The sequence below is a fragment of the Populus nigra genome, chromosome 3 (genome assembly GCF_951802175.1).
Source record: "Populus nigra chromosome 3, ddPopNigr1.1, whole genome shotgun sequence".
Classification (NCBI taxonomy): domain Eukaryota; kingdom Viridiplantae; phylum Streptophyta; class Magnoliopsida; order Malpighiales; family Salicaceae; genus Populus; species Populus nigra.
This window is the reverse complement of record NC_084854.1, coordinates 20,799,368-20,819,799: the sequence shown is the minus strand read 5'-3', so window position 1 is coordinate 20,819,799 and position 20,432 is coordinate 20,799,368. Positions and strand designations below refer to the sequence as shown.

General features: G+C 32.1%; 2 protein-coding genes across 2 annotated transcripts; one reads left to right on the top strand and one right to left on the bottom strand.

Moving 5' to 3' along the window:
• Nucleotides 1-3,692: 3,692 nt before the first annotated feature.
• Nucleotides 3,693-7,878, bottom strand: LOC133687970 (soluble inorganic pyrophosphatase 4). The gene is made up of 9 exons (XM_062107326.1): nt 7,719-7,878; nt 6,826-6,969; nt 6,674-6,702; nt 5,493-5,558; nt 5,309-5,416; nt 4,972-5,037; nt 4,754-4,874; nt 4,501-4,582; nt 3,693-4,069 (listed from the first exon to the last, which is right to left on the bottom strand). Exons 2-9 carry the CDS (start codon nt 6,959-6,961, stop codon nt 4,027-4,029), a joined length of 651 nt encoding a protein of 216 aa, XP_061963310.1. The 5' UTR covers nt 6,962-6,969; nt 7,719-7,878; the 3' UTR covers nt 3,693-4,026.
• Nucleotides 7,879-18,048: 10,170 nt separating this feature from the next.
• On the top strand, nt 18,049-20,432 carry LOC133687834 (WAT1-related protein At2g37460-like). The gene is made up of 7 exons (XM_062107166.1): nt 18,049-18,276; nt 18,364-18,426; nt 18,511-18,627; nt 18,764-19,004; nt 19,092-19,253; nt 19,591-19,742; nt 19,857-20,432. Exons 1-7 carry the CDS (start codon nt 18,095-18,097, stop codon nt 19,984-19,986), a joined length of 1,047 nt encoding a protein of 348 aa, XP_061963150.1. The 5' UTR covers nt 18,049-18,094; the 3' UTR covers nt 19,987-20,432.

Genomic DNA, 20,432 nt, shown 5'->3' with positions numbered 1-20,432 from the left:
AATAGAAAAAAATATATTATTTTTTTCATGAAAAAAATAAAGAGAAAAGGGGTATTGACTGGGGATAGCTAGTTTACTAGCTTCCAGGATGTTGTAGGTTGAACTAATTTATTTTTTAAACTCGTTAAAATGTTTATGTTATAATGAATTATTTAATATTATTATTAAACTCAACATAATTTAACAAGTTAGCTTTAAAGTCTCCTCAATCTAACCAAATTTAAAATTAACAGGTTGAAAGTTGTCTTGATATTACCATTTAGCCTACTAGGTACAAAAGTAACCCGAATGATCAGTAAAAAATATGATTTGATTTAAAAAAAAATGAATATGATGTTTTTTTTAATAGTGGGACAACAACATATTGAATTAACCTGAGTTTCAAGGCTTAACCTATCTGATTCGCGACCTAGATCATGAACTTCACTGAGTTTAACAAATCTTTTTTGAAAAAACTATTTTTTACTTAATGATATTATAACAAAAAGAAACATTCATAAAATTAAGCACTGATCAAATACTATGATATTTTTTTTAAGACAGCGATAACTTTATAGAAAACAAACTGAAACAAATTATTAAGATCAATTCAAGATTAACCAAATGTTGAAGAATGAAAAAAAAAAATCTAAAAGGATTCAATAAAAAAAATGATGGAAGATGGGATTTTAAAAAAGAAAAAGGTAAAAAAAGGCCCTCTATTTTAATGGGTCATTCTCGAATCCTCTCAACCTGAATCTTTATCTCATATGAATTTAAAATTAACTCACGTAGAAGTTGCTTCAAAGTAACCTAGTTAACTTGATGAGTTCAAATATAACCCATAAAACTGGTAAAAAGTATAGTTTGACTTAAAAACAAAATCAAGATGATATCTTTTTTAAAAAAATTGAGATAGAGATATATTGAATCAACCCAAGCTTTATGACTTAAGCCATCAGACTTTTGATTCGGATTATGAATTCCATTAGATTTAACAAATTTTTTTTAATATTTTTTACTTAATGATATGCTAACAAAAATATACACTCATAAAATTAAGTACTAACAAAATATTATGATGTTTGTTTGAGATTACGATTACCTTATAAAAAGCAATTCAAATCAAATTATCAAGACCAATTCAAAATCAATGAAATATTAAAAGGTTGAAATTGAAAAAAAAGCCAAATAGGATCCAATTAAAAAAATAAAATTTAAAGAAAGAATTAAAAAAATAAAAAAAGAGGGACAATGCTTTCACTATTCATATAAACAACAGCTCAGGTTTTACCCTAGTTCTTTTAGTTTAGAAGACTAGTTTATAGGCTTATGTTGCATTACATGTCAGATCAATTTTTTAAGTAATAAAAAATGTTAAGGCCATGGATAACTATTGGACATTGTTAATAAACCTAACCTAACTGATCAACTTTGAAACCTCTCAACCCTACTTCTTACCTAACATAGATTTAAAATTAAAATATATAGGAGTTAGCCCGATATAACTCACTAAACTTGATTAGTACAAAGACAACTAGATGATTGTAAAAAAATTCGAGGATGAAATTGATAAAAAAAAGATGAAATTAAAAGAAAAACCTCCCGACCTAATTTTATGTCAAGATTAAAAATATGAAATTTACTTTGATGTGACCAGTTAACTTATCATGTCTAAAAGCAATCTAGATGAATAATGAAAAAAAGTCTAAGGATAAAGAAGATAAAATTGAAAGGGAAAAAAACTCTGGACTTGACTCATTTTTTAACTCGGATTTAAAATTAAATGTGTGAAATTTGTGCTGACATGATCTAGTCATTGGCCGATCTAAAAACAACCCAAATGACTAGTATAAAAATTAGAAGAAAAAAATTGAGAAAAAAAAAGAAATGAAAGAATAAACATGCTTCACTATGCATGCCTCCAAGTTTCTTAGTTTTTAGTGTAATACTAGAAGTCTATGTCGTGGGGTGGGACTGTTGTTTTTTTCATAAAAAATAATATTAAAACTCATTTAAGAAATGCAACCCCATAAAAAGAGTTGAATAAACCTGGATTAACTCATCAAATCAACGGCTTAGGTCACGAGATCCGAATAACCCATAAAACAAAACAAAGAAGATACAAAACCCATTTTTTATATATAAAAAACCAATGCTGAATGATAAAATTAGAAAAGAAAATAAGTAAAAAAACAAAAAAATAATGTCTACCCACGTTAACTTCTAAAACACGTAACCCGAGTCATTGGACTAAAAGCACCCCACCTGGAAAAGTCATGAATCCCAATCTCCAACTAATCAAATGTTGAAGGATGAAATAAAAAAAATATACAAAAGGATCCAAAACAAAAAACAACAATTAAAAAAAATGAGGATCAACATTGAAAAAATTTTTTAGAGAAAAACTAAATTTTCTTGATTGAAGGGTGAAATTGAACCAATCAAATGTTGAAAGATAAAATTTAAAATTTAAAAATATCAACATGGAAATAAAAAATAAATTAGAGGACACCTAATTTTTTTTTATTGAAGAGTGAAATTAAAAATAAAAATCAATTTAACAAAATAACAATTCAAATAACGAGAATAAAAATTAAAATAAAAAATAAATTAGAGAAAAACTGTAATTTTTTGATTGAATTTTGAAAATGAAAAGAGAAATCAATCTAACAAAATGATAAAAAAATCAAATAAATAAGAACCAAATTGAAACAAATAACATAACACAAATTGAGATTGAAGGCTAAATTGCAAAACAAAGCGGCGAGAGGAAAAAGAAAAAAAAAAGAAAAGTAAAAAAAACATTGTCGACATTAAACCGCTACACCCTATCCTAATAGAAAAAGGATGATGTGATGCTCCTAACGACAAGACAATAGAGAGTTTCTGGGCTTTGGGAGGCATCATATACTCCTCTCGAAGGGCGCGAGCACCTTATTCATGCCGCCACATGTATTGCACTCGCACGAATCACTTTTTTAAATTATATTTTATATTTTTATAATTACTAAATTGCTCCTAAACTAACTTTATAGTAAAAAAATTGCATGAAAAACACACAAAAAAAACCTCTGAACACTAGTTTTATTCATTTTTTTATTTGAAGGGTTATTAATGTATTTTAGTATGCTATAAAAGTATGAAAATATAAAAAAAGCTTAGAGACAAGTTTTTTTTTTTTTTTTGTATCACTCCAAAGAGTAGTTGAGTATTAGAGGCTGAATTTTCCGCAATAAATTTAATAATTACCAATGAATTATATAAAAAAACTATACTACCCTGAAAACTAAAGCAAATGAGATTTTTTGAGAAATACAAAATCATCCGTGCATGTTCCAATCCATAATGTGCTACACGACTTTTCCCCCGCTCTTTAGGTTACTTAACAATAATCTGAAAAAAAGTTATTCAACACAAGCATGTTATTGTCAACATTAATCATATATTTTAATACACATCTATTTTTTATTTTATTTTTAATTTAATTCTTAGTCATTGTTAATGATATTTTTTTATATATTTATTATTGATTTTCAAATAATTTTTTTATATATACAAGTCAAGTCAATCATTGATAAACAAAACCCAGTTTCCAACTTGTGATTATAATATTTTTCCATGTCAATTTTTTTTTTGGTAAACACGTGCACGTTTTGCGTTTGAAAATAAAATTTATCCAGCCTATTACAAATTGGGTGCCACATAGCTAATGAACACCAAGTAATTGCTTATAGTATTATGTTTTTTTTCATCATATGAAAAAATAATTACTATCGTTTCTCGCGTACAAAAAGTATCATAAATTCAAAAATAAGTGAAATCAATACATACAAATTAACAAATGATGGCAAACGAAAAAAGAAAAAGAAAAAACAAAAAACAACAAAAAAATAAGGCACCATTATGAAGTCAAGCCAACGCCAGAATTTCTTATCCTTGTTTCTTCGCTGTTTATTACAACTGTGAAGCATGCAACCCTAACATAATCGTCGTCATCGTATACATCTTCAAGCATCGGCCTGTGATTTTTGTGTGCTGGAACATCTATCGCCTGAGGCTCTCCACTATGTAGTCCGCATAAAGATTCCTTCACATAGCAGAAAAATAGCATGAGAATAAAACCACAATCCACAAAAAAAAATCAAATGACAAGATGAAGAATGCAAGGAAATGAAAAAATGCAAAAGGAGACGAGAAATAATTAAATCTGCTAAACAAAGTGTCTTATTCTAAGACACCCTAATCCTGAAATTATCGGTTACTAAACCAAGTTCTTAGTTTTGGCAACAAGTTACATGTTCAAAGGCTAGGATTTCAATCCATTAATACAAAAACTCTTAAGAGCAACAAGAACTTAACGTCTTATGCTTGCTTCTGGGATCAACATACATTTTCATCATAGTGATAAGATATAGACTAAGCAGCTTTATCAACAAAAGAAAATAAGGCAAAGGCAGCTGCTTCTCTCATCAGGGTGTGTGAGTTTGGATTAGAGTCTCGAAGAGACTTGTCACTTACATTGAATGCTGGATTGCCTCATAGGCATCAGAGGCCGGCAGAAAGTCATTAACAGCAACCTCCTTGTTCTCATTTTTCTTGTCTGAAAGTGCCATTAAGGAAGAGAAAATAATCTATTTCAAATACTTCAAAATAAGGATCAGTGTAAGCTTAGAACCTATGCTTCTAGAGATACTGCACATTGTTCCGCCTGTTAAGATTTTATCTTTTCTACGGGGAGTTGCAAAGAATTAAGAAATACTTGAAAGGATACAATCTTCAAAGAAGCGACGGATCTCAGCTAAACGATGTGGTGGTAGTTCCTTGATGTCATTGTAGTGGCGGTATTCAGGATCATCAGCACAAACCGCAATTATCTTGTCATCTTTCTCACCCTAAGTTTGTCAATGTCAACAAATATAACTAAATAAAAAGCTTTTTGTCCAGTAAAAAGGAAAAAGAAAATACATTTTTCCAACTGGGGATATGTACCTGATCAATCATTGGCATCAGTCCTATAGCTTTAGCGCGAAGAAAGCATCCTGGAAGAACTGGTTCCTGCATATATAAATTTATTTATTATCAGATGATAAAATATTTCAAAAGTTGTCCTGTATGTATGCTCACATGCTGAAGTCATGGTGTGCATAAAAAAAATTAATAACTCTTTTTGAGGTTTTAATTTGTGGCAAACCTCAAAACTTCAAAGAAGCCCATGAGATGGAACCAATCAGATTCTAGGCAATCATGCAAACAAGCAGACACATGCAAGACAATCACAAAAGAAATGAGGGATATTTGCAAGAAAAGGTTGCATCAAACAACATGCCTGCATGATAATCAAGACATCCATGGGATCATTATCCTCACAAAGAGTGCGGGGGATGAAACCATAGTTGTGGGGATATACAACTGAAGAGTAAAGCACACGGTCAACCTGCAAATACAACCATTTAGCAACCTGTTGTATATTAACGAAGGGCACAATTAGGGAGATTACAACATGTTATTACCTTGATCAGTCCAGTTTTTTTGTCAAGTTCATATTTCACCTTGCCCCCTTTCCCTATTTCAATCACCTGCACAAATTCTCCATGTCATCAGCGGACCTTGCTCAAAGCAAGAACGTCTAAAGGACTGCAGCTTGTTTACCACCAGTCAGTCAAAGTTCTCATGTCTTCTCACTTATATATTTGGTGAAGATACAGAAACCATATATTCAAGTCAAACTCTCAAAGCAGATACCAAATAGGAAAACAAGTAATTTTATGGTACATAAACTACCAAGTTGCTTAGTTGGATCTCATGAATATACAGGCTATTGGAAAGCCAAGAAAGTATAAAATTCCATTGAATTGAATTCGACTCCTTTTTTTTAGAGAGACTAAATAGATAGGACAGTTGGGTTCCTGTACTTCTCAATTATCTATTTTGATTCTGTGGTTACATTATTTTTCTGCTTACCAACAGAATTATCTATTTTGATTCTGTGGTTACATTATTTTTTTGCTTACCAACAGACTGATGTGATGCGACTAACAATGCAAAGGTTCTTTGAGCTGTAAAAAGATGGGGTGTATGTAAGGGCAAAAAATGGTGATTTTAGAGATAACAGAGATGTATTGTGGTGGCTTTTTTTCTTCATTTTTTCGTAGTTTATTTGAATCGGTTTTGAAGGATTCATGGTTAACTGAGAGTATGATCGCTACAGTAGGTTTTATCTTACGATGATGAGCAACTCTAGAGGTTGTTGGCTACGGTGTCCATTTTTGGAAGAGGAAAGTCACGTGGATCCCATCAGGGAATAAAGGGGAAGGCAATGATGGGGTGTTTGGTTAAACAGGGAAGAAAAGTTTTCAAGGATAACACTACTCTGACTTAAATAGAGATCTCATCTCTTTTCAGTTAAGGGCAGCGTGTTTAAATTCAACTGAATCCTGCCAATATAATTCAATCCCATCTACTCCAAACAACAAGAAAAAGATTAATGGAAGAAAAGATTTCTGGTACATCAGTGCCTGAAATAGCAGCACGAGTATTCCTACTCTTTACGACTCTTGTCAATACAAAGTAATAAGATTGACGTATTTGTTGCTATTTTATGATATTAATCCATGACAGCATGCTCTCTTCACACAAGTATCCGAGAAACACTACGAAATAAAATGGTGGTAGAGAGGTTCAATATCCTTACACAGTTGAATATCTTTGGAGCTTCAGGTCCTGAATTGATTTGTCCCAAAAAACACACACAAAAATATAGCATGTTATTCTACCAACAACAGCAGGAATAATCGTTAATCAAGTATTAATTAATTCTGCATCACTTATATTGACATTGCATACCAATCTCCAGATCATGCCAAGGATGCGCAGCAACAGATCTCCTATTCATTGATGAAAGTATCCTTTCATTAAGAGGTGGGTGTGAGGAATGGCGAGAGATAGGAAGTTTAATGGGGGTCTCAATAGGAGGAGCCATGTCTAAATCTGGGAACACAGACATCAAGAGTTTAGACACTACTGCATTCGTTGTACACTCAGAATGCACATGCGATCTACAATCTACTTAACCGCTCATTTTGCAGGCATCGATAATCTGTTGTAGATTCTCAAATTAAGAGTGCATCTAAAATAACAGCATTGAACATGGACCAGGACAAACAGATAATATATTAGCAGTAATCACCTGATTTTCCAATCTCCCACAAGTTTCCTTATACGATATGATGCTTAAATAAAATAAAGCTAGCAAAGTTTCGAACAACTTGGTAACTGAAGTCTTCATAAATGACATTATTAAACCTTTTAAATGCAAACAGAAACTCATTTAACTTTCGAAACTGAACTAACACACCGGACAAACATCAACCGCCTGGTATCATTTTCCAACCGACAACGACCATCACAAAACAGCCTTGTTTTGGTTTTCAAAAGTCTTAACAGCATTTTGTCGGTTTTTTAACGTTTTCGAAAAAGAAAAACAAAAGGCACGGGAAGATTGTATGCATGGTCAGGCTAAAAATGCTTTGAGACTCGAATATTTTGAGGAAAACATCAAGATTCGAAAATCAAATGAAAACATAAAAACAGCATAGAATCAACAAGCATAAAATCCAATGATCTACATAGCTGGCTATAAAAACGAAGATATTTTTCTCCACCCAAGATAATACTCTACAACAATCAGATCCATTAGCAGAAAAGATAAATCACTTAAATCCGAACTGGATTCATACCTGGAATACTAGCCAGGGAGCCGGAGTGGCGGTATGGTTATAATAAGCTCTTCTCAGAAACGAACAACGCGCAGATCTATCTGCTCTAAGAAGAAAGAAAGAATATTTGGAGAGGAGATGAGTAACAATAAAGGCAATAAATTCTCTGCTTATTATAGAAAGCGCTCGGGTAGACAAATGAATGTTAATACGCGTTCTCTTCCCGCTCTCTTTCCTTTTTCCCTATTTTAAAGGCCCTAAAAGCAGAATCAACTAATTAAAGGAAACGCAAGTCCTCCAAGTATAATGATACTTTCCATTGAGTCTATAAACCTCAAAATTAAGCAATACCATCCTACTACTGTCACACGCTTCCCTCAATCACTGCCCATCAAATACACAAGGAGTTCAGAAAAAAATTAACTAAAATAATATATCAATATTCTTCTCTGCTATTAAAACTAAATTCTAATGGACATGGCATGTATTCAATTAATTTTAAGAAAATATCACTGCACAACAAATAACATTCAGTTCTTTGCTGGCAAGGAGTGCTTAGGGATGGCATGTGCAAGAAAGAAGAACAATGAAAATAGAATCCTGTCACTAATTGATGTTCACGGGGATACGATTGATTAAAATATGATGGATTTGACGTAAAGTGTCTTAATCTTGTTGCATAGGGACTTAAATAAAATTATCACTAAAAAAGGGACTTACCTGTAGTTACAGTTCGTTTCAGCTCATGGAATCCACGTATATTCGAATATCTCATATCGGATGGTCGCCAGCTGTGCCGGTTTATTACGTGTTGAGTAGTTATTGGGCATCTGGTTTTTTTTTTGGGGACCGACGAAAGACGTTGACGGAGTTCCTAACGGTCCTGCGGTGCTGTTTGTTCAACATTCAACTGGACGTTAAGGTGTCCTCGCTCGGTCGTTTGTATTATTAATTTAACACAGGTACACCGTACACGTGTTGAGAAATCTTAATCAGAAATTGGTAGACATGGCATGAGAATATCGTGCAGGGTGTCGTTTGTAATTCTAAGTTGTCCTAACAGAAACCAGATCTCATACCACCACCATGGTATTCCATTACACGAGTGTATTTGTTTTTGCGGTAAAAAAAGTTTCTGATTTTTTTAATTTTTAATTAATTTTTTTATAATTTTATATCGTTTTTTTTCTTGCTTCTTTTTATTTTTGTTACGCATTTCGGAATAATGGATCGAAGAGTTTCGAGTGCCTTTGGAGAAGGTTCCTTCCTTCTCATAGCATGAAAATCATTTGACAGGGGAAGGAAAGGTGAGGGAGTTGCGTGGAAGCAAGAGTAGAAACCAGTGACAGACAGCGTACCAGTTATTCTACCCTACAGTTCCTATCACGCTGCCCGGGATCACCGTGGGAAGGCGTATCCATTACTCCAAGGCTGGTTGGCCTGCAAATCTCATGCTTTTTTTGCTGATTGAATTGATGAGTTTACAAGAAATTATTCTTCTGGTTATGATTTTTTTTTAATGGTTTTTATACGGCAAGAGCAGCAACAGCTTTACCTTTTGAATACTTGCTCGAACTGCTAGGTAGGGAGCGAGGGGAAGGAATAGTTGGAGTGTTGCAGGGAGAATCTAAGTTCTTCTTTACTAATTGATACGATGTGGGATTTGATTAGTTTGCTTTTGACCAAGACAAGAGCTGACCATTCAGTTCTAGAAATCAAGGAGGATTGTTCAAGGCCAGCCGCCGCCACCTCTGATTTGTTCAATTCTTAAATTCCGATGTCAATTGACACATCCTCCTCTTGTCATGTGCTGTTGGAAGGGCACTTTTGTCTCATTGAGCCTTTCCTTGGTAATTTAGGTGATGTTTCCACTTGTGAAGATATCCGTCCAACTCGTTTATTTTTATTTTTATTTTTTAAAATTTTTTAATTTTTTAATTTTAAATTAATTGTTTTTATATGATTTTAATGTACTAATATTAAAAATAATTTTTTTAAAAAATAATATTATTTTAATGTATCTCCAAATAAAAATATTTTAAAAAATTAATTTTTTTTAAACTTGATAAAATAAATGCACACTTTAATTTAATTTTATTTTTTCTTTTATTTCTTTCGGGGTGCAGGATTGCTTCGATTGTACCAACCTATTACTTCTATCAAAAATTCGAAAACTTTTCAATTTATGGTGATTTAGCAATCAACTCTGAGGATTTTTTTTTATATATTCTCTCCAAAATAATATTGTATTTAATAAATAAAATTATCTTTAAATAACAATAATTCTTTTTATTTGGTTACAAAATGAACTTGAAAGGATTGCTCTGTTTGTTATTTTAATCCTAGTTATTCCTACTTGCAACAAAGTCAACAACCTCTGCATGTGAAGAGATTGACAGACAATGTAGTTTTATTTGGGTTCCTACGGTGATGGAGAAAAGACACTCCTGGTTAATTCAGACATGATTTGCAGACCCAAATCCCTGGATGGTTTGGGCATTTTTATTTCATTGTGATGAATGAAACGGTGCGTTTTACTTGAAAAGAAAAGAACATGCTGATGAAGATCAAAAGGAAATGACGCCGTTTCATTCTTATTCTTTGCAGATTTATGAAAAAAAGAAAGGGGAAAAAACTACAACTTTTCATGCAATTTTAGAGCTTGATTTTGGTCCTGATTAAGTCTCGTGATGGCGCAAAAAACGAGAGAAACATGTTAGGTCAAATGATAAAATTTTACTTTTAGTTTTTATATTTGGTTTTAAGGATTCTAACCGATTAGTTAAATGAATAAATAAAATAGTTATTCAAGACTATATTTTTATATAGAAAAAACAAAAATAAATGAAAGTACATTTTCTTTGTTGGCCAATATTTTATTTATTTGTTTTATATTCATTGGCCAACATTGTATAGTTATATTAAAATTAATTTAATATAAAATATATTAAAATATAATTGACTTTTCTAAATAGTTTTTTATTATTAAAATGTACATAAACAAAAAAGTTATATTTATATTATTTAAAAAATCATTTTATCAATTTATCTCTTTAATATAACATTTTCCATCGAAGGTACTCTTATAAATTACCTATAATTTTTGGCGCAGAAAATCAGAGTTTAATTCTCAGAACCAGCTATTGATTCTGAGTCAAACATGCCTCCTGGATCAGCTAGCCAGACCTTTTCATTCTGGTGTACGATTCGCTCTCCACAAACCATGCGACATTGGTGGTCAGCAATTAAGTTGATTTCTAAGAATCAACCCTCGTAAAGTCTGTGATTTGTTTCCTGAAGAGGGGTATTGCTTGCCTATAAAAGGAGCATCAATAGGAACTGAAAGGAGAACACCGGACAAGAACAGGAGAAAAAATGAGAGAGACAGGGAGCAAAGTGGCAGAGTGACCTTGACAGGCAAAGGCAATCACATAATTTTTTCCTTGCAATTCCTGTTCATTCAAAGAGAATTAGCTTTGCAATATCAGGTCCAAATACCTTTGTATGCTTCTTTTTTCTCTTGCAATACATGATATAAAGTTTGCTCGAATCTGCAGATTTCCTGTAGTTTTTAAGGTATGAATGTGCATGTGTATCAAATCTGCAATTTGGGCAGTAGAAGAGGCTTAGTCCCCGTTTTTTTCCGTTTCTGTAGAACCATTAACTATGTTTCAACAAGTTTTTCTTCCCTGGAATAATTGCATGCCTACGTGAACCTGTAAATAAAAAAAAGAACGAAAGAGAGGCTGAGCAGGTCCAAAGGTTAATTAGCTTGGATCTTCAAAACAGTAACAGGGGTAATGTAATGTTCATTGGGCTGGGCTGTCAAGTTTTAAAGGAAATCTGGTTGGGCTTTATAGAGCCCCTTTTTCCCTTTTTTTACTCTGATTTTGGGCCTCTTGATTTAGATGGGCCGACATTCTTTTTTTGGTCTGGTCCACTAGTTTTATTTCGGTCCGCTTGCTCATTGTGGGATCATAAAATGCTTTGTGTGGACATGTATGGGCCAACGTGTTTGGTTTGTTTCCATTTAAATTGGTGTGGGTTTAGACTAATCATTGCATTAATTCATGTATTTATTTATTTAAGGTATTTTTGGACCGACATTAAAATTATATTTATTTTATAAAAAAAGGAAAAAAATAAACTGAAAAAATATTGATAACTAATGGAAATAAAAAAAAAACAAATCTTTTTCTAAATTTTAAGGTAATATTTTGTAAAAAAAATACGGTGAGGGCAGCGTTATTTTTTTTGGACATAAATAACCCCAATATCTAAAACCTATGTTTAGGATATATATATATATATATATATATATATATATATATATATATATATATATATATTTTAATTATCAGATAGCTTCAACAATACATATACGAAGGGGCTGGGTGGCATGGCATCTACACCATAACCATTATGGAGGACAATGTTATCCACGTCGAGGCAGCTATAAAAGTTGTTAAGAGACGTGGGCCTGTTTGTAAGTTTGCGTTTGCGTTTGCTTTTTCTCGCAACCACAGAAACATAGTGAATCTTGATTTATAAGAAGTTGTGGTTTAAATAGTAGCTTCATCAATAATTGAGGTCAGATCTTATTTATTGGGAAGTAACTATTTATTTTCTGCGTTATAAAAATAGTTTTGAAAAAATTTAAATTATTTTTATTTTTTTAATTTTAAATTAATATTTTTTTAATATTTTCACATCATTTTAATACACTTTTAAAAAATAAAAAAATTATTTTAATATATTTTTAAATAGATAATCCTCTCAAATAATCATTTTAACTTGCTTTTGCTAAGTTCTATGTTATTCGTAGTCTATCTTTTCAAGCGGACGTTTGACAATGTGTTTAAAAGGTGTTTTTAAAAAATTTTAATTTTTTTTATTTTAAATTAATATGTTTTTGATATTTTTAAATTATTCTGATGTACTAATTTTAAAAATAATTTTTAAAAAATAAAAAAATATTATTAATATATTTTTTTAAATAAAAAATACTAAAAAATAATCATAACCACACTTCCAAGCACATCCCGAAAAACCGTTGAAAATACAGTGCTTCGAAGATAGCCTTAACCTCTACCTTTGTCTTTACCTTTCTTTCCGTCTGTCTTTGTTGACAAAAAAAGAGAGAGAACCATTGACGATATTCATTCCTGGACGGGCTTTTAATAAATATTAAACTAGATTCGAGCAAAAACTTTAACAAAAAGGGTAATTAAAGAGATATTGATGGATGCTAGAAAGGAAGTAGTGAGAAATATAGCTACGAAAGCATGAATAAAGCATTCGAGATCATAACTGGTTTAATAAACAATAAAAATAGAGTTTTAATATCACACTTGTTGTATTTATGATATATTAATAATCCAGGGCACAATAATGTAATGTAATGCAAAACTATAAAATTATTATATGTTTTTTTTAGTTATTTTATTATTAACAACACTGTCAAAAATAATTTTAACTAGATATCTTTTAATTATTTTTCATTTAATAATAATTTTAACTGTTTTTTATAATCAAAACATGTATTTTAACACAACTAAAAATAATTTTTTAAACCTATTTTATTTTATTTTATCAAATTCCAAGATACCAAAAACGAAACGCACTCGAATATATACATGTCCTCGTCCCTTGTAAAGGCATAATAGAACAAATGATGAAAGTTTTATAGTGTCGGTGATAAGATTTTGGTGCCCTCTGAATCCTTGACCACGGACTGACCTTGAGTGGGGTGAAAATAACTGTTCAGCAGAGAGATATATTGCTGGTAGGGATGGAGTCGGGATCGTTGCTCACAAGGGCCAAAGCTAAAATGACAAGTTGAAGATTTTTTTTTTAAAAAAAAATTACCGATTGTGATTTTTTGCACATAAAATCATATTATGTCCACGCTATAGCATCGGTTGTGTTTAATTTTGTTAGGTGTAAGAAAAATATCCCATGTGCACAAAAAAAATATTAAACTTTATTGGAATTAATTTGATATTATTTAATCGACTTCGCAAAATCAAAGATAAACTTAATGACTGATAAATATATAGTTTGATTAAAAAGATTAAGATAATATTTTTTTAAAAAAATATTGAAACAATAATATATTAGATTAACTCGAGTTAACTTATCAAATTCACTACACAAGTTACAAGATCCTAATAACCCTATAGAAGAAACAAAATTAAACTCAATTCTCAATCGATCTAATGTTAAAGAATGAAATTAAAAAAAAATCAACTAAAAGAATGAGTTAAGTTAACCAAGTTAATCTGTCAAACATGGATCATGAAACCGAGATAACTATATATAAAATAAATAGAAATAAATTATAAAGGTCTATTCTTAATTACTATAATGTTGAATGATGAAATTAAAAAAAAATCAATTATAAAAAGGACACAAAAAACCACTCGAGTCAATTAACTAACCCATGACCTAGGTTATAAAACCAAGATAAACTCATAAAACGCAACCCAAAATAAAATTCTCAATCAACCAAATATTGAATGATAAAATAAAAAAATCAACTTAAAAAGGAGAAAAAACCCAAGTCAACCGGCCTAACTTGTGACATGGATCATGGAGTTGGCTGAAAGAAAATTAAAAAAATATATATAAATCATAATCCTCAATCAACCCATTGTTAAAGGATTATATTTGAAAAAAATTAAAAAATAAAGAAAAAAAATACTTGGATCAACTTGGATTAACTTATCAAACCCGGGTCTGGAGATTGTGATAACTCTGTAGGAAAAAAATAAAAAATTTCAATTTTCAAATAACCTATTATGAATGATGGAATTGAAAAAAAAATTCAATTAAAACATAAACAAAACAAATTCAAGTCAACCTGATTAACCTGCAAAATTCGCAACCTAGGTCATGAGACTGTAATAACCCCATAAAAATCAAATAATTAATCAATTTAATGTTGAAAAATAAAATTAAAAAATACATAATTAAAAATAACAAAAAACTAATCGGAATCAGCACAACTAACTTGCAAAACTTACGACCCAGATCAAGAGATCGGGTAACTTCATATAAAACAAATTGAAATAAATTATAAAGTTCAATATTGAATAAAACTAATATTAAATGATAAAATTAATAAAAAAAAAATTAAAATCAAGAACAAAAAGATCCTCAAACTCTCGAGGACCAAAATGAATTTGCCGAGGCATTTAATTTTCATTGCTAAGGAAAATACCAGAGCCTTTTAGTATACATTAATAATTATTTTTACTTCAATTTTGTGTTGTGAAAGACAAGTATTGTACCTCAAGTCATTTTTTTCTCAAAAATCAATTCTCCTCGTCTTGGACATGATTTCAACCTGAATTTTAAAATATTAATTTAATAATTAGTGCATTCTTCATATATACTAAAATACAAATGTAATTTGCAATCAAGTTATTAAATAATAAAAATACAAACATCAAATAGTTTCTGAATATCCATGTCACTCCAAGAGAACAAATAATATCATTGATGATTTAATGAAGATTAGATAAATAACTTTTGGATAAAAAAAAAGTATAGCAGAAAGTAATAAATAAATTTTTTTCGATTAAACCACCTCCTAATAATAAAGATTAGTGTGTAACTTTATTATTTCTCTATAGATCAAAAGAAATTTTGGTAAGAGCACAGGACTATTAATGTCTAAATATTATTTTTTTACGTCTGTTTATGCCGGCGGCTTGAGTGTGGCCGTTCAGGATCGAGCCCTGCAACCAAAACGCCAATCGAAAGTTGATTTCCGATGTGCTCTTCCGACGATCAAATCAATCACCGTTTTCTTATATATAAAATAATAATATTCTAAGCTTTCCAAGTGCGTCTATTATTCTACTTTCCTTTTATATACACTTCTTCTTTTGCAGTTGCTCGGTCTCTCTCAGGCATGTCTTTCTTACGTGATCCTCCATTAATTGGGTTTCTTTTAGCTCGTGTGGTTGTTGTTGAAGTTGCGGATAATTTAATTATGTAGAAGAATTATCTATAAAAGGTATTTTTTCTTTTTTTTTCTTGTAGTTATTTTTTTTTTGATAGATTTCATAAATAAAACTCAACACTCAATTTCTAAAATAAACACCTTTTTTATTTTAACTTTTGTGATCGTGGTTGAAGTTGGGTACAATTCAATTATGTGCAAAACTCAACTACAAAAGCTAATTTTTCTTGTTTTTCCTAGTTTTTTTGATGGACCTGATCATAAATAAAACTCAACCTCAACTTCTAAAACAAACATATTTTTTATTTTAGCTTTTGTGGTTGTGGTTGAAGTTGGGTACAATTCAATTATGTACAAAACTCAACTATAAAAGCTAATTTTTCTTGTTTTTCCTAGTTTTTTTGATGGACCTCATAAATAAAACTCAACCTCAACTTCAAAAACAAACATATTTTTTATTTTGCTTTTGTAGTTGTAGTTATAGTTAAAATTGGATACAATTTAATTATGTACAAGACTCAATTATAAAAGCTATATTTTTTTATTGTTTTCTAGTTTTTTTACTCTACCTTGAATTCTAAACCACACACATTTTGAGGAACAAACACATTTTGAGGGTGGCATGCTTTTTTGTGTTGGTGCCGTAGTACAACTAGAGTTATATAAAATCCTGATTTTTATTTTATTTTAAATTGTAGTTTTAAATTATTAGATTATTTTGATATTTTAATGTTAAAAATAAATTTTAAAAATTAAAAAAATATTTTATATATTTATAATTAAAAAATAATTTTCTCCTTCCGCGGGAAGGCATAGCAAGCCCCTGTGCGCGCTGGTTTCCTAGCTGGATTACTGCACACCGATTGATTCAATGATGCACGTGAAGGCCAAAGCAATGCAGCTAAATGATTCAGCTCTGTCGCGCCAGCAAAAGACCCAGCCCTGGTATAGGATAAGATCACTAAAGAGAGATCGAGCGAGGAACAGGTAAAAACAAGGTAGATTCTCTGAATGATTCACTTATGGAAGGGACGTGAGTCACACACCATTAACACGCATTCAGTAGAAGATCGATCGTCTTTTTGCCCCCAAGAATGGCTGGCAAGGGAGATCATGGTTCCTGCAGCGAGACCCAAGACAAAGTCGGTCATCAAATCTGGCCTTGAATGGAGTTCTACTCAGCAGTTGTGGCTTAATTTAAACGAATCTAGTCAACAATTGTGTGTGGAATTTCTTGCGTGTCTTATCCCTAATCGACCCCATTTGCCCTATTTGCGAGGGCAAGCCCTCCAGAAGGCTCACACCAACATCTAGCCCGAATATTCTCACGGTTCTTTTTGTTTCATTTTATTTTTTTATTTTTTAACTCGATCGATTATTGGGTTTAATATTCGCTCCGCATAAATAATATATATATATAGATCATACTTTCCAAGATTCAAGTTAACAGCTTCTTCTTAAAATACTAGCACTGCCAGATTCTGCGTTTCTTCCTAGGGTTTTTTTCTAGGTTTTGTCACTTCATTGTATTTCTTTACGATAAAATGTGAAAAGCAATACCAAAATGATTAATAGGTAAACGAAGCAGGAGTAGAGCTTTCTCTCTCTTTTAATCAGTGATAACTTGTGGTCATCCTTCGTTAATCTGTGCCTATTCAGGAGTGAATTTCTAGCTGTGTTTGGATATGTTTTTTTTTTAAATAATTAAATTTATTCTTTTTAGTGTTTATAATAGTTGATATTAAAAATAAAAAAATATTCAAAAATATTTTAATATATTTCTAAATAAAAATATTTTTATCACCACTAAACTAATCTACACAGTGAGGTCATTATGCATTCTACGAGAGTTGGTAGACTAATTTATAAAAAAAATTATTATTATATCAGGTTAGCCCCTCGTTTTTGCTCTACAAAGGTCAGTGCTCGTAGGGGGTTTTGCTCGCTCGCACTTTATGATCGAACTGTTTTATAACGTAGAGAAAGAAAAGGTGCAAATAAATTTTGACAGGGGAAAGAAACTCTAATAACTTACTAGCTAGGGCTTTTTTCAAATAAGGGTCCTTGCATATTACAAAGTACAGACCAATCAGGGAACAAATATTATGTAGAAAGCAACTCCACTAAGAGCAGGGAAGCACGACCATGCAAAGGTATGAAAACGTTAAATGGAAGCACTGACATGGTGCACAAATGGCTAAGTAGTAATGGAATTCTGATGAACCAAACGCATTTGGTCTGTGGGTCTGCTCGTGTCGTGGGTCCTTTTGGCGTTAGTGGAATCTGCATACATATTATTTACACGTATCATCAGGAAATTAAGACCTGTATAAAAGGAACCGTAGCGCTGCCATTATAGTCTCATAAAACTCTGTGCCTAAATAAGTTTTTTCCTATCAGGTTTTTGTGTCTAAGCTGTGTGGTTGATATGAATAGCTTTGATAGAGCAAAGCCCTTCGTTGCTGTTATATTCTTGCAAACTGGGTTTGCAGGGATGGATATTCTGTCCAAGGCTGCGCTGAATCAAGGGATGAGCAATTATGTGCTTGTGGTCTATCGCCATGCCGTTGCCACTGTTGTCATTGCCCCCTTCGCAGCAATTCTAGACAAGTCTCTCTCTCTCTCTCTCACACACACACAACTAAAACTGAACAAACAATAATGTCTTGCCTTAATTTCTCTTCCTTTTTTAAACAGGAAACTCAGGCCGAAGATGACTCTCTCAATCTTCATCAAGCTAGTGGCGCTCAGCTTACTGGAGTAATTTTCTAATAACAAATCCAATTTTCCTTCTTTCTATTCCTTTGATAACCCTTAACAATATAAAAATCTCTACCTGGGCAGGCCTGTTATCGACCAAAACTTGTATTTTCTAGGGATGAAGTACACAACAGCAACATTTGCCGCTGCTATTGTCAATGTTCTTCCTGCAATTACCTTTATAATCGCTTGGATCGTTAGGTAACTGTGAGATAATATCAAGTGCAATTTAGCTGCATTGCAAAGGATATAGATAAACTGTAAAGCACCTACTAGTATTACTTAAAAACACTGTCGATGTTCTTGTTGCATCTAAATACTGCTTCTTCCTGCCTAGGCTTGAGAAAGTGAAGATCGGATCTCTCCACAGCCAAGCTAAGCTGGCTGGGACCATAGCAACAGTTGCTGGAGCAATGTTGATGACACTAATGAAAGGCCCATTGATCGAGTTCTTTCGGATAAAAGGAAATGCTTATCATGAAAACGGGACTGGTGGAACTGATCTCCATAGCTCAATCAAGGGTGCACTAATGATCACCGTGGGGTGCTTCAGCTGGGCCTGTTTCATGATTCTGCAAGTAAGTTGCCAGCATGCCTTGCATAGAACACAATTAATCTTTTGATAGATCTCCTCGACAATTTTAACCTCTGATTCATTTCTCTAGGCCATCACACTGAAATCCTATCCTGTAGAACTCTCTCTGACGGCTTGGATTTGCCTGCTTGGCACAATTGAGGGCGCCGTGGTGGCACTGGTAGCAGAAAACGGAAAACCTTCTGTCTGGGCTATAAACTGGGATATGAAATTACTTGCAGCCGTCTACAGTGTAAGAAAATCAAACCAGCTATTAAGGGGGGAAAACTAAATTAATAATAAAGCCCACGTACAACTTGACCGACCTAATTAAAGAAATTGCTCTCATCAGAGTATACTCTGAAATGAACACTCAAGCAATTGTTTCTAGAACCATTGTAGTGGTTGAATTAGACTACACCTTCTTGATTGAAAAAAAGAAAGAAAACAATCATTACTAATCTGTTTTTTTTTTTTATATAAAAAAAAAACTACTTCCTCTGTTGTAAATGATATATCACTGCTAACAAATGATACATAACAAAGAAACAGAGCACCTTAGTTACTTCTGTGAAATGCAATGCATGCAGGGTATTTTCTGCTCAGGGCTAGCTTATTACATTCAAGGAATAGTAATGAAAGATCGAGGGCCCGTTTTCGTAACAGCTTTCAGTCCCTTGTGCATGGTTATTGTTGCTGTCATGAGCTCCATCATTTGGGCTGAGCAAATGTACCTGGGAAGGTATCTCTATAGACATGGTGCTCGATCACTACGCATAGCAGCATGCGCAGTTTCGTGCGTGGTGCTTGTATATATACAGATCACCAAGAACCTAACAAATCTTAAATTTTACAGGATACTCGGTGCCATTATCATAGTTGCAGGCCTATATCTTGTAGTATGGGGTAAAAGCAAGGACTACAAGACTTCATCCCCACCGGCTGACGAGCAGACAATACCAGTAAAGCAAACAACAGTTGCGTGAAACAAAGGAAATGACGATTGGGTTCACGAGGATACAGAAATGAATCATCTCGTGAAAAATGGCAAACGAACTAAGATTAAGATTTCAACATCCAAAGGAGTCGACGATCCATCCACCGAGCAAAGATTATAAGAGAGAAGCAATATCAAACATCTCCAGTTTCCGTATGCATCTCCACAACATCGTCAAAACAGCTTTAGTTTTGTTTTTAACAAGGAAGAACTCATCATGCTTTCGAGTTCGGTGAATTATCCACTACCAAATATGTGGAACCGTATAACTTCTTCAAATAATTAATTGCTCCCAAATTGCCACAGCTGTAATCTATTACACCCATTATGTTCCTAAGACAAGGTTGGAGATTATATAATCAACATATATATATTACAAAATAAATAAATTGTGTTAAACTACATATTTAAGTATATGTTAATTTTCTTTTCCGA

Excerpts from the sequence above, each read along its gene's own strand:
- LOC133687970 (XM_062107326.1), bottom strand. The coding sequence starts at position 6,961 with ATGGCTCCTCCTATTGAGACCCCCATTAAACTTCCTATCTCTCGCCAT. Across the intron at positions 5,417-5,492 it reads AAAAAACTGGACTGATCAAG|GTTGACCGTGTGCTTTACTC; the intron begins GTAATAACATGT and ends TTGTATTTGCAG. Across the intron at positions 4,070-4,500 it reads GAGGCAATCCAGCATTCAAT|GAATCTTTATGCGGACTACA; the intron begins GTAAGTGACAAG and ends TGCTATGTGAAG.
- LOC133687834 (XM_062107166.1), top strand. The coding sequence starts at position 18,095 with ATGAATAGCTTTGATAGAGCAAAGCCCTTCGTTGCTGTTATATTCTTG. Across the intron at positions 18,628-18,763 it reads ATAATCGCTTGGATCGTTAG|GCTTGAGAAAGTGAAGATCG; the intron begins GTAACTGTGAGA and ends CTTCCTGCCTAG. Across the intron at positions 19,005-19,091 it reads CCTGTTTCATGATTCTGCAA|GCCATCACACTGAAATCCTA; the intron begins GTAAGTTGCCAG and ends TCATTTCTCTAG.